This window comes from Pipistrellus hanaki (genome assembly GCF_964339955.1).
Source record: "Pipistrellus hanaki genome assembly, chromosome: 15".
NCBI lineage: Eukaryota > Metazoa > Chordata > Mammalia > Chiroptera > Vespertilionidae > Pipistrellus > Pipistrellus hanaki.
The window spans coordinates 47,758,362-47,772,794 of NC_140517.1; the positions used below are offsets into that span (position 1 = coordinate 47,758,362).

The window sequence follows — 14,433 nt, forward strand, 5'->3', positions numbered from 1 at the left end:
GGATCTCTGGTGCCTCCTGGTGAGTGAGGACTCTAGCTCAGAGCTGAAGCCAATATCAATGGGAGCTGATGCAGGTTTAGCGATGGGTCGTAGGCCTGCAAATGGCGGGTCAAGACCACTTGGTGAGGTGATACAGATGCATACGACTGTGGGAAATTTAATTCTTTGAGGTTGTTTTATTTTTTGAATGTTCCTAGAAGCTCCATTTGCAATATGCAAAAAAAGGAAACCACCTGGAAGCAACCTAAAAGTCCCACTGATAAAACGATTAAACATATTTTGGACTACCTGTACAGTGGAATATTGAGCAACAAAAGGAACTTATTGATACTTCAAAACAATTATGTTGACCTAACGGTTTTGGCTCAGTGGATGGAGCCTGCAGACTGAAGGGTCCCAGGTTGGATTCCAGTCAAGGGCATGTACCTTGGTTGGAGGCACATCCCCCGTGGGGGGTATGCAGTAGGCCGCTGATCCGTGTTTCTAACTCTCTATCCCTCTCCCTTCCTGTCTGTAAAATTAAAACAGCAGCAAACAATTAGGTTGTGTGAAAGAAGGCAGATGAAAAGGTTTCCTACAGAAAGAGTCTATTCATACAATACAGACTAATGGATGGTGAAAGGCAGCTCAGCGCCTGCTTAGGATGCATGTAGCATGCTTTGTGCTCGGGCAGGTTAGAATGAGGCTGCAAAGAGCCTGGCTACGTCCTTCGTTTCTGCTCACGTTGTGATCACCCTCCCCCGGACCGCCTCCTTTTTCCAAACCTGGTCGGTTCTCCGAACGCACTGCCACCTGCCCGGTGCGCGCTGAGCTCCCGAGACCGTTAGTTCTGTACGGAACCGCACTTCCCCCAAGATGGCGGCGCCCACGCGCTCCCGCCTCACGGCGCTAACCCTACACGGCTTTTTATCGCCCCGCCTGCTTTTCTGCCAAACCTGCTTACGTTTTCATACGACCCCTAAATCTCTTCGCAATTAAGACTAGTGACTGGGGTGTCCGGAATTTTTTTTATTTTTCCACCAAGCGGAGGCGTCACAGCCGTAACGGCGGCTCAGACGTACGCCGGGCCCTTTAGGTGCCGATGGGCTCTGGCCTTTTTGAAGTGTCCCCCACAACACGTGAATTTCCCCGCACGTCATGGGCCTTCTGAGACCTCGGACCTCTGAAAAGCCTCTCCATATTCCCATCTAAGGGCTGACGGGCCACTCTTCTAGGCGTCGCGTCGACCGGACACAGAAGCCTCTGTACGTCAGGCGTGCCAAGATGGCGGCGCCCGGTTGCCGAGGCGACGGCGGCGCGGGCCCATGACGTCATAAGGGAAAGCCCGGAACCCGTATTCCGTTCTCCATAGAAACGGGGTAGAAACCTCCCTGTGCCGCGGTCGGGGGACCTTCTCTGGAGCGGAGGGCAGGAGGGAGACGTTTGGGGAAGTAAGTTGGGCCTGCAGAGGTCGCTGCAGGCTCCGGAGGGGGTCCGGCCGTGCGCGGGGTGTCCGTCGGCTGCTGGGGACGGGGGTGTGGGGGGGCGGGGGGCAGCCCCTGTGAGTGGGTGAAGGTAGCGCCTGGCGGGGAGCACGGAGGACTCTACTGGGTGTCTGGGAACGGGGTGTCCTGGGGGTCGGGGGTGGGGGTGGGGGTGGGGGTCGTCGCTGGTGGTTAGTGACTAACGGTCTAAACGGATCCTCGAGTAAATTTACACCAGCAACAAAAGAGACTCATTTAGTAGCTAAAAATATTAATATGTCCATAATTCTGATTTCTCATTTTGTTGTTTTGCATGGGCATTGTTGTTATTATTTAATAGCCAGAGTTTTGCTCTTGACATTCAAGTTTTGAAAATAACATGTATGTGGTTTAGTTTAAAATAAATAAATAAATAAATAAATTGGCTAAATGAAATAAATAAATAAATAAACGGATCCTCTACGGAGGGTCTGGGGGTCAGGGGTCAGGGGTCAGGGTCTCGGCGGGTCACCTCCTTTGGTGGCTGACAGCGGGCTGCAGTTTGTCAGTGACCCGGCGGGCAGCCCGTCCGGCTCAGACTCTGCGGAAACTTGGAGCCGGTGACGGAGGGATGGTGAAGGGAGGTCAGTGTGCGGGCAGCCGGCCTGGTTTGGGGGTTAACCCCGCGGGGGGCGGGAGGGGGCAGTGTCTTTGGTGCCGAGATGTGTGACAGCGGAAGGCTGTGTGACAGCGGAAGGCGTGGAGGCTCGGGGCGCCGGTGCTTCCGCCTTGAGCTCAGGCTCCTGGACCAGGTCTCTCTGCCACATCCTCCCAGTCCTTTCCACCCGCAGAAATAAAAGTCTTGGGGGTAGGTGAACCATTCGGCATATTTAAAATTAATAAGATTTTTTTTACAATATATTTGTTATTGACTTGTTACAGAGAGGAAGGGAGAAAGAGAGAGGAACAGCAATGATGAGAGAGAATTACTGATTGGCTGCCTCCTGCACCCTCGACATGGGATCAAGCCCCCAACCCCAGGCATGTGCTCTGACCAGGAATGGAACCGTGACCTCCTGATTCAGAGGTTGACACTCAACCACTGAGCCACGCCGGCTGGGCTGTAGTTTAAAGGAAAGATTTACAGTTCCTCACTGCCCGCAGGACCTCATTTCTATTATTGTTCTGAAATTTACCTGCCACTGAGGCACAGTGCTGTGCCGTTCTCCTTTGCCACTCTCTCTTTCACATTCAAGCTACTTATATCTCCAGGGTCTTCTGTTTCATCACCTCAGGTGTGCTCTCCAGGGAACTAACTACTGAGCCAGAATACTGGGGACCGTGGGTAAAGGTGAGTGCACAGCCAGGGGAATGTAACCCTGAACGTGATCTTGCTCTTCGCCCCACAGGTTTGGACAAGAGAGAAGAAAAGAATGAAGGAAGCGGAGGTTACAGGACCTAAATATTGTCCTTCCTAGGAACTCTTCCAGCTGGAGAGCGGGATTTTTAACTAGAAATTTCGGGCATATCGAGAGGAGACAAAGACGAGTACACCGGCTGCTGGCCATTTCCCCCAACTGCAGGAGATGGCCGAGGCCCAGGTGACGTTTGTTTTATTCTCTTCTTTATTGCCTAATGGATTGGTGGTGGCCTGTAAAAACCAGTTCAGTATCCAGAGTGACATAAACTTTGAATTTAACTCCAACATCAGGGCAAATTAGGATCAAGAAAATAGTATTCGCTGAAACCGGTTTGGCTCAGTGGATAGAGCATCGGTCTGCTGACTGAAGGGTCCCAGGTTCGATTCCGGTCAAGGGCATGTACATTGGTGCGGGCACATCCCCAGTAGGGGGTGTGCAAGAGGCAATTGGTCGATGTTTCTCTCTCATCGATGTTTCTAGCTCTCTATCTCTCTCCCTTCCTAGGGGTGTCAAACTCAATCAGAGAAGGGGCCAAAATCTAAAATCCAGCCTAAATTGCGGGCCGAATGGTTTACTGAACAGTCATAAACTGACAATGTCATAAACTGACAGCGGAGTGCAGTGATGACAGCGCGGTGTGGGCCACATTGCAAGGCCTGGCGGGCTGGATTTGGCCGCAGGCCTTGTGTTTGACACATGTGCTAAAGTATCAATAAAATATATTTTAAAAAAAAAGAAGAAGAAGATAGTATTCATGCCCTAGCCTGTTTGGCTCAGTGGTTACAGCGTCCACCTGTGGATCAGAGGGTCCGGGGTTTGAGTCTGGTCAAGGGCACCTACTTTGATTGTCGGCTCCTCCCCGGGAGGCAGCCAATCGATGTGTTTCTTTCTCATCTATGTCTCTCTCTGTCTTTCCCTTTCTCTTCCACTCTTTCCTAAAAATCAATGGGAATATATCCTAAGGTGAGGATTAACAAAACAAAAAGAAAGGAAATTTTAAAAAAATATATAGTGCCCTAGACGGTTTGGTTCAGTGGATAGAGCATCAGCCTACGGACTGAAGGGTCCCAGGTTTGATTCTAGTCAAGGGCACATGCCTGGGTTGTGGGCTCGGTCCCCAGTTGGGGGCGTGCAAGGAGGCAGCCGATCAATGATTCTTTCTCATCATTGATGTTTCTATCTCTCTCTCCCTCTCCCTTCCTCTCTGAAATCAATAAAATATGTATATTAAAAAAAAGAATATAGTATTCATATGATTCTGAGTAAATGACTAATGTTAGCATGTAACATAAAATTGAAGGATCCTCTGGGTTACATTAGCTATCAGCTTGTGTCTAATCCGACACAACAAGAGAATCATGCTACATTATATGATACTAGTGTGTATCATATATTGTGAGGAGACAGCAGATGGTCCCTCGGGGAATGTCAATATTTCTTGGCACTGAGGTCTCAGGAAAAGTGTTATACTAGTATTCTTCCTAGAGGTGATGGGTGGACAGTGTTTTGAACTTCTAATAAAGGTATAGGCAGCCCTAGCTGAAGGGTCCCAGGTTTGATTCCAGTCAGGGCACCTGCCTGGGTTGTGGGCTCGATCCCCAGTGGGGGGCATGCAGGAGGCAGCCTATCAATGATTCTCTCACATCATTGATGTTTCTATCTTTCTTTCCCTTTCCCTTCTTCTCTGAAATCAATAATATATATATATATATATATATATATATATATATATATATATATATATATATTTTTTTTTTTTTTTTTTTTTTTTTTTTTTTTTTAAAGGCAGAGGCAGATTTCGTACTGCTGTTCATTCCAGGGGTCCTCACAGACCCATTGGGCAAGAAGGCAAACTCAGTGGGCACAGTTTTATCAGGGACCAAGGAGAGTCACTCAGAGGACTCAGCCTGGTGTCTGGGTTTATCTGGTAATAAAGTCCAAATGGCCTAAGAAAATGGGAAGATTGCATGGCTTTCTTTTTTTAATTTTTTTTATTGATTGATTTTAGAGAGAGAAGGGAGAGAGAGACATTAATTTGCTATTCCACTCATTCCCACATTCATTGGTTGCGCCCTGACTGGGATGGAACCTGAAACGTTAATGTATCGGACAGTGCTCCAACAGCTGAGCTACCCAGCCAGGGCTGCATGGCTTTCACATGTTCTTCCATCAACACGTAGCTGAGCCGCTAAAGTTCAGATTTGGCCTCAGGTGGCTGCAAGAAATTGTGTCTGGTAAGAGCTTGAGTTTATAGGGTTCCAGGGGTTTGCTTTTAACGCCACGTCATCTTGGAAAAATATAGAATCCGTCACCATTTTCAAATCCAATTCTTACCTCTTCTTTCTTTGCTTTTCTAAATTATGCAAATTACTCATATTTTTTATGAGTAATTTTTTAAAAATTTTAAAAACAGATATCTGTTTTTAAAAATATGATTTTATTGATGAGAGAGAGAAACATCGATCAGCTGCCTCCTGCCGAGCTCTGGAACTGGGATCGAGCCTGCAACCTGGGCATGTGCCCTGACCAGGAATTGAACTGGTGATCTTTTGGTGCACTGGATGATGCTCAACTAACTGAGCCACACTGGCTAGGGTTCACAGATATATTTTAAAGAAAAATATTCAATGATGAGCGCCCCTGGGCAAAAAAGTAAATTTCTTCTTTATAATGTCTTTCCTCATTGTCCCCTCATACTACTTTTTAAAAAAATATATTTTATTGATTTTTCTACAGAGAGGAAGGGAGAGGAATAGAGAGTTAGAAGCAATGATGAGAGAGAAACGTGGATCAGCTGCCTCCTGCACACCCCCTACTGGGGATGTGCCTGCAACCAAGGTACATGCCCTTGACCAGAATCGAACCCGAGACCTTTCAGTCTGCAGGCTGACGCTCTATCCACTGAGCCAGACCAGTTAGGGGCCCTCATACTGCTTTAACAAATGTTTGCTAGTGTGTGTTGCTGTCACTAAACCTATATGTGCATTTATATATATGTGCCTATTTACCAATGTATGTGGATTTGTGTACATATCTGAGTACATTAACACATCTACTGTGACACTTATGTATCAATGGACTCATACTTCAAATAACATGATAGTGATTTTTGGAAGCTGTGTGCTGTAGTTTCAGCCGGAAGTGTCTACATGCAGATTTCCTGCCTGGCTTTGCTGGATTACTGAGTCTGAGTTATAGGAAGTTTAATCAGTTCTGACATTTTCTCATTCTGGAGATCTTCGTTTCGCTTTTCTGTTTCTGTATAATCTCTTCCAAAAACTGCATGCAGGCCTATGTTAGACCTTGCTCTATCCATATTTATTGAACTCGCCTTTAAATTTTCCATCTCTTTCTGGGGCTGCTTCATTTTGGGTTATTTTTTTTAATGAGTATTCCACTTTATTAATTGTCTCCCCAGTGTATCTAATATGTTAACCTTTTGAGACATAATAAATATATACATTAGCTGGCCAGCTAGCTCAGTTGATTAGAGCGTTGTCCTGTTATGCCAAGGTTGTGGGTTTGATCCCCTGTAAGAGAACATAGAAGAAGCAACCAATGAATGCAAAAATAAGTGGAACAACAAATTGATATCTTTCTGTCTCCTTTTCTTCTTCTTCTCCTTCTCCTTCTCCTTCTCCTTCTCCTTCTTCTCCTTCTTCTCTTTCTCTAATATCAATTTTTTTTAAAAAAAATTTAAGGCCACATTACAATTGTTGTCAGAAGTGTAGTCAATATGAATAGGACAACTTCCTTTATATTATTTATGGCCGGTAAAAGAAAAACACTCCCTAGTAAACGGGCCTGTGTTGTTACAGGAACCGCTGACGCTGGAGGATGTGGCCGTGGACTTCACCCGGGAGGAGTGGCAGCTCCTGGGCCCCGAGCAGAAGATCCTGTACAGGGACGTGATGCTGGAGACCTACCGCCACCTGGTGTTCATGGGTGAGGACAGCTCCCCCGTGCCAGTCCGAGGGCGCCAGTCAGTGGCCTTCCTCTCTCAGCTGCTTATACTTGGGAGTCTCTGCAGTGACCCGAATGGCAGTTCTCAGTGCCTCCTCTCAGTGCCTCCTCTGGCTCCGGATAGAGCATATAACACACCATAGCTCTACCAGCACAACTGGCACCAACTGGGTGGGGGTTTCCTTCACCAGCAGTAATTCTCCGCCTCTCCCAGTACCAGCTGGGTGTCCTGCAGCTCCGTTTGACACTGTGTTGACACTAAAACCCAGAGGTAGCATCAGACTCCACAGGTGTAAGGGCTCATACCACAGCACCACGCTCACTTCAGATGCCAGTCGCAAGTACTGTGTATGCAGGGTACATCTTGGCTATACATCTGTCCAACGTGGCTGTGAATTTGGTGTTCCAACAACGTCCCAAGTATAAGCTCAGGTTTCATAGTTCACTGGGATGGCTCCTAGGACTCAGGAAGGCACTTGTTATCATGATCGGTTTATTATAAAGTTTAAAAAAAATAATAATTTAGAAACAGCCAAATGGAAGAGATACATAGGGAAAAGTGTGGAGAAAGGGGTGTGGACCTTCCATGCCCTCTGCAGGCACACTGCCCTCCCAGAATCTCAGTGTGGTCATCAAGCTGGTAGCTCTCCCACCCAGTTACTTAGGGATCTTTAGGGAAAGTGCATGATGTAAGCACGCCTGCTTAAATTGTTGGCCATTGGTGATTCGTTCTCTCTCCAGCCCTCTCCCTCTCCACAGTGAGGGGAAGGGTTGGAGTTGAAGGTTCCAGCCCTCGAGTCACGTCTTTGCCTTCCCGGATCAGTCCCACCCGGAAGCTGTCCACGGCCTCCAGCCACCTCCTCAGCATACGGAAGGCACTCCTCACTCTGAGGAGCCCAGGGGGGGTTGGCAGCTCTAGTGTTAGGGACGGGAACTTACACTATCGGAAAAGATCCCCTGTTATGCTGTTCACGTAGGACAGTGGTCGGCAAACTCATCAGTCAACAGAGCCAAATATCAACGGTACAACGATTGAAATTTGAGAGCCGAAAACCAACTTCTGTGCACGGGCCACGAAGTTTCAATCGCACTGTACGTGCGTGCCCACACGTGGTATTTTGTGGAAGAGCCACACTCAAGGGGCCAAAGAGCCGCATGTGGCTCGCGAGCCGCGGTTTGCCGACCACTGACCTAGGAAACTACGAGGGCTTTAGGAGCTCTGTGCCAGAACCCGAACTAAGACCAGACACACAGTGTATCAGTGTCACATGCGCCCTCTCCTGAGAGCAAAGTCTCTGAATGTGTGACCTGTCTAGTCCCTGAAACATAACATTCTCCCAACCCACGTCTTCCTGTGAACAAGTCTTATCGTTTCCTGTGAACAGGGTATGAAGTCAGCAAACCAGATGCTCTCTCCAAGTTGGAACAAGGGGAAGAACCATGGGCCATAGAGGATGAACTCCACAGACTAGTGTGTCCAGGTGAGTGGGTGTGAACCAACAAGGCAGGTGTGAGGGAGGAAAATCATTCCCTTTCACTCTTCTAAGTTCTTCTAGCCCTGTTAATAATCAAATCGACATGAAACAGATTAAAAGGAGGAAATAACCAAATTTGTTACATATGTACATACAGGGGCTCTAAGGACAAATCAGGGGACGGAGGTCAGGATAATGAGGTGGGCAGGGTAGTGATTTGGGGCTTCAGAGGAGAGGAAGTCAATCCACATGGAGATGACCAAGCCAATATTTGATAAATAAATGTTTGCTGGACCATCGACAATGGGACCCAAAGAGGAGTTGGATTAAAAGGGCCTTGCCAAAAATAGATCCAGAGACAAATGGGAGGTTAGGGTTAGGGTTAGGAAGCAACCAAGGGACTTGTATGCATGCATGTTAGCATAGCCAGTGGACACAGACACTGGGGCAGTGGGGGCTTCCCGAGTTGAGAATGACTAGGGGGCAGGGTGTCAATCAAGGAAAAAAGAGGCATATGTAAAATTTTAGACAATTAAAGGGGCAGGGGGCTGGCTAGGCTCCTCCCTGTCTATCACACCTCAATCATATTAATCTGTGGTTGTCTATGATGGTATCTCCCTTCCTGGAGCAAGCCCTCTCTCTAAATTCTTGCAGGCAGTGAGGGCCAATGTCAAAGCTTTTTCTTGTGTCTTTCTTTTCTTAAAAATAGCCTGCTTAAAATAATATTTAGATGGCAAAATCTGCTTCCCCTCACGGTTACTGCAGAAGTCATATTCTAGTCAGAGAAGGCGGACAGGGTGGGGGATGGGAGGTGTTTGAGGATACAGAAACAGTGCCCCCATATCTCTCCCCTTAGCAGAACTTTTCTTCAAGTTTTCAAAGGAACATAAACCTTTTTTCCCTCTTTTCTCTGGAGAACTGATCCTCGCTTATTTTATCTAACATCTTTAAAAAAATAAAAAGTAATTTTTATTGATTTCAGAGAGGAAGGGAGAAGGAGAGAGAGAAACATCAATGACGAGAGAGAATCATAGATTGGCTTCCTCCTCCATTGGGAATCGAGCCCACAACCTGGCCATGTGCCCTTGATTGGAGTTGAAACCAGGACCCTTTAGTCCACTAAGCAAAACCAGCTAGGGCTATCTCCACATTTTTAACTCCACTTATATCTCCAACCGGATCTTGATGACTATAATCATCTGATAGTTTATAGTCACATGTAATCATTTGATAGGTTATATTCCACAATGCATACTTTTTTTTCCCCCTGCACATTCTGGATTTTAGTAATAATCCTCATCTTGATTTGAGATGTTTCTACATACCCAGTGGCTCAAGTCAAGTTAGCAGAGTAATCCTGGATTCTTCACTTTCATTAACCATTCTCCCCATGGAGCCCATCATTCAGCTGTCATTTCTCAATGCCAGTGGTTCTCAACCTTCCTAATGCCACGACCCTTTAATACAGTTGCTCATTGGGTGATGACCCCCAAGCATAAAATTATTTTCGTTGCTACTTCATAACTGTAATTTTGCTACCGTTATGAATTGTAATGTAAATATCTGTGTTTTCCCATGGTCTTAGGCGACCCCTGTGAAAGGGTCGTTCGACCCCCAAAGGGGTGGTTGAGAACAGCTGCTCAAAAAAATAAATCCTGATTTACTTCAATTTCACGATCTCCATTGCTCCTTTAATCCATGTTTAATTATCTCCAACTGCTTACTCTTCTTTTTTCTTTCCTTTTCGGTTTTCCCTAACTAGATTTAAGATCAGTGAAAGTAAGGCCTATTTTATTATTTCTTTTCTATAATATATTTTATTGATTTTTTACAGAGAGGAAGGGAGAGAGATAGAGAGCTAGAAACGTCAATGAGAGAGAAACATCGACCAACTGCCTCTTATACACCCCCGACTGGGGATGTGCCCGCAACCAATGTACATGCCCTTGACCTGAATCGAACCCGGGACCTTTCATTCCGCAGACCAACGCTCTACTGCTGAGCCAAACCGGTTTCAGCAGTAAGGCCTATTTTAAATATATTCCAAACACCAGCATAGTACCTGGTACAGGAGGCCATTCAATAAGTAATTTTGGTCTGAACAAATGCAACCCTCATCATGTGGATTAGTTTTCTCTTCCACCTCTGGGATCTGCATCTTCCTAAGTTCTGTGGAATGGTATTCCTCCAAACCTTGTCCTTTGCTGCGAAAAAATGACTTGTATTTTACTCTCTCTACATGTTTTGAAAGGTCCAAAGCAGCTAAATCTACATAAATGGTCAACTACCTTAGTGGTATGCTGCTTATTCCTTTTTGTTTGTATTATTGTGTTTTTACCAAAGTGTAAAAAATAAGGAACATTTACACATGGTGTATTTTTAAAAAATATATTTTATTGACTTTTTTACAGAGAGGAAGGCAGAGGGAGAGAGTTAGAAACATTGATCAGCTGCCTCCTGCACACCCCCACTGATGTACCGCAACCACGGTACATGTCCTTGACCGGAATCAAATCTGGGACCTTTCAGTCCGCAGGTTGATGCTCTATCCACTGAGCCAAACCGGTCAGGGCACATGGTGTATTATTACAGTGTTATCACAGGATTGTCACTAAAGTGCCATTTAAAAAAAGAAAAGAAAAAAGAATAGTGTAAAAATAAAAAGTTTAGCCGAAACCGGTTTGGCTCAGTGGTAGAGCGTCGGTCTGCAGACTGAAGGGTCCCAGGTTCAATTCCGGTCAAGGGCATGTACCTGAGTTGCGGGCACATCCCCAGTAGGGAATGTGCAAGAGGTAGCTGGTTGGTGTTTCTCTCTCATGGACGTTTCTAGTTCTCTATATCTCTCCCTTCCTCTCTATAAAAAATCAATAAAATATATTAAAAAAAAAAAAAGTTTAATTCCAAACAAGCTTGTAAAAAGATTCATTGTTTTCTTTCCTAGACACTGGCAAAATTGATAATTATCTTCAGGGTCACTGGGAAAATCAAAGAATGTTGGAAGATATGGAACAAAAGCACAAACAAGATACATCTGGAAATATTGTTCCTCAAAGCAAAAGGCATCTTCCTTTCAGGCAAAATCACGATGTGTTTGACTTCTCCATGAAAACTCCGAAATCAAATTTAAGTTTAGTCAAACAGAGTAAAAGCTATGAAACTAAGAACTCAGCTAAGTTGAATGGAGTTGGAAAGTCATTTTGGCATGGCAAACACGATTTTCAGCCTGCAGTTAAATTCCCCGTCAGTGCAAAACCCATTAGCAACAAGTCCCAGGTCATTGAGCATCAGAGGACTCAGGAGGTAGAGAAAGCCCACGTGTGCAGTGAATGTGGGAAAAGCTTTGCCAGGAAATCTCAACTCACTGATCACGAGAGAGTTCACACAGGAGAGAAACCTTATAGATATAGTTTGTGTGCAAGAGTATTCTCCAGAAAGTCCAGGTTCAACGAACATCAGAAAATTCATGAAAGAGAGAAATCCTTTATATGCAGTGACTGTGGCAAAGTCTTCACCCTGAAGTGCCGTCTGGTTGAACACCAGCGAACTCACTCTGGAGAGAAACCCTATGTGTGCCACGAATGTGGAAAAGCCTTCCCAGGGAAGCGTAATCTCATTGTGCATCAACAGAATCACACTGGAGAGAAAGGCTACGTCTGCGGCGAATGTGGGAAAGGCTTCACTGGGAAAAGCAAGCTCATCATACACCAGCGAACTCATACCGGAGAGAAACCCTACACCTGCAGCGACTGTGGGAAAGCTTTCACCACGAAGCACTATGTCTTCATACATCAACGGAATCATACGGGGGAGAAGCCATACGTGTGCAGCGAGTGTGGGAAAGGATTCACCATGAAGAACCGTCTGATCGAACACCAGCGGACTCACACTGGAGAGAAGCCCTACGTGTGCGGTGAATGTGGAAAAGGCTTTACCAGGAAGAGCAACCTCATTGTGCACCAGAGAAATCACACCGTAGAGAAGTCCCACGTCTGCGACGAGTGTGGGAAAGGCTTCACCGTGAAGAGCATGCTCATCATACACCAGCGGACGCACACTGGAGAGAAACCCTACACCTGCGGCGACTGTGGGAAAGGCTTCCCCTTGAAGAGTCGGCTGGTGGTACACCAGCGGACGCACTCCGGGGAGAAACCGTACAGGTGCGGCGAATGCGGGAAAGGGTTCATCGTGAACAGTGGGCTGATGCTGCACCAGCGAACTCACACTGGAGAGAAACCCTACGTATGCAATAAATGTGGGAAAGGTTTCGCCTTTAAGAGCAACCTGACGGTACACCAGCGGACTCACACTGGGGAGAAACCCTTTTCCTGCACCACGTGTGGGAAAAGCTTCACCATGAAACGCTATCTCGTCATCCATCAGCAGATCCACACAGGAGGGAAGCCCTATCGGTGTGGGGGATGCGGAAAGGGCTTTGCCGCGGAAACTGAGCTCCTTTCACATCAGCAAATCCACGCTGGGGAGAAGCCTTATGTGTGCAATGAGTGCGGGAAGGGCTTTCCTGTGAAAAGTCGCCTGGTCGTCCATCTACGAACTCACACAGGAGAGAAACCTTTTGTGTGCAGCGAATGTGGGAAGGGCTTCTCTTCAAAGAGAAATGTCCTTGTACATCATAGAACTCATAGTGGGAACAAACCCTAACAATGCAATGAAAATGGTCATACCTTCGGGGGGGAAAATATGCCTTTTACAATGTCAGAGACTTCACACAGATAGACTTCTTTTATATGTACTGACTGCAGAAAATACTATTCATACAGCCTGGATCTCATGACCCACCAGGTAAGTGACACAGTAGACAAAGTGTATGTATGCAGTTAGTCTAAGAAAGCCTTCAACATGGATTCAGCACCTACTGTATATGAAAAAACTTATAAAAACTTATAAAAGACTCTATGGAGTCAATGATTGGAGTAACCTTTCATTTGTCAAGCCTTATTAATACACACACAAAATGTATAGTCAAGGTACATAATCCTTTGCAGAGTCTGAATTCATTACAAGTGAACTCGTGCAAGGGACAAAGTCACACCATGATAGTTCGGTGCAGTGTGCTCCTAGCATACTTGAATATAGTCAGTGTACTTTAGCCTGTTGCTAGACTTTCACTCAAGGGAAATTATGGAATTTGCATAGGAGTGAAATTTAATGAATGCAAGGAATGTGCTAGTGCCTTAGGTAATAAATTACCTCATGCTGTATGTCAAAATTAATACGTAAGAAGAATGCAGAAAGTCTGGAGGAAACATTTCTAGGTAATGCTATGTCTGACAAGTATATGGTAATATAAATCATATGAATAGGAACACCAGGAAAGCCTTCTGTAGGAATAACGACTTTCTCATTAGTGATCACAATAGATCATCAGTGAGCTCGTACATAGTAGTAACATGACAGCCATGGGAAAACCTTTGACTAGAATTAAACCTCAGTTGCCTGATATTCATGTTGGAAAATAATTTTAGATGGCAAAGACTATGGCAGAATTAATCATTTCTCATGATTTCATACATCAATAAAACTGCTCAAAACACAGTGTACAGTGACTTCAGCAAAATATCAGAATTCAAGAAGAAAGCTTTGTGAAAATGGTGTATACTTGAGTTTTCTAAGCTAAGCCTAAATTTATTGTATTCCTGATGCCCATTCTGGGACATTTTGTTTCATTTTGTGTGAGTTTTGTTTTGTTTTTTGGTGTTGAGGTCTAAGAAATGTTATCGCATGTATAGATATCTATAAATCCCGCCACAACCAGGAGGCAGAATTGTTGTGCCAACACAAATATACATCTACTTGCTTCCCCTGTATACACACACTGTCCCCAACCCTGACCTATGGCACCACTGATCAGCACGCCATAGCTCGAATTTTCTCATTTCTAAATGCTCTTAAAATGGAATGGATGTAACCTTTGAGATAGGCTGTTTTCCCTCCACTCAGCAAATTGCTCTTAAGATCTATCCATTTTGTTGGGTGTATACCAGGTAAACAGTTTTCCTTTTTTGTTACTGAGTAGTATTTTTCTCTATAGGTATATAGTTGGTTTATCTGTTCACTGTTGATAAATGTTTGGGTTGTTTCTAGCGTTTCGTTGTTTTGAATAAAAATATTATA

At 45.3% G+C, this 14,433-nt stretch overlaps 1 protein-coding gene across 1 annotated transcript; it reads left to right on the plus strand.

Annotated features, from left to right (window-relative positions):
- Positions 1–1,239: 1,239 nt before the first annotated feature.
- On the plus strand, positions 1,240–14,433 carry ZNF432 (zinc finger protein 432). Its single transcript, XM_084905989.1, has 5 exons — positions 1,240–1,430; positions 2,852–3,043; positions 6,682–6,808; positions 8,212–8,307; positions 11,243–14,433. The coding sequence occupies exons 2-5, from the start codon at positions 3,029–3,031 to the stop codon at positions 12,958–12,960; spliced, it is 1,956 nt and encodes a 651-aa protein (XP_084762115.1). The 5' UTR covers positions 1,240–1,430; positions 2,852–3,028; the 3' UTR covers positions 12,961–14,433.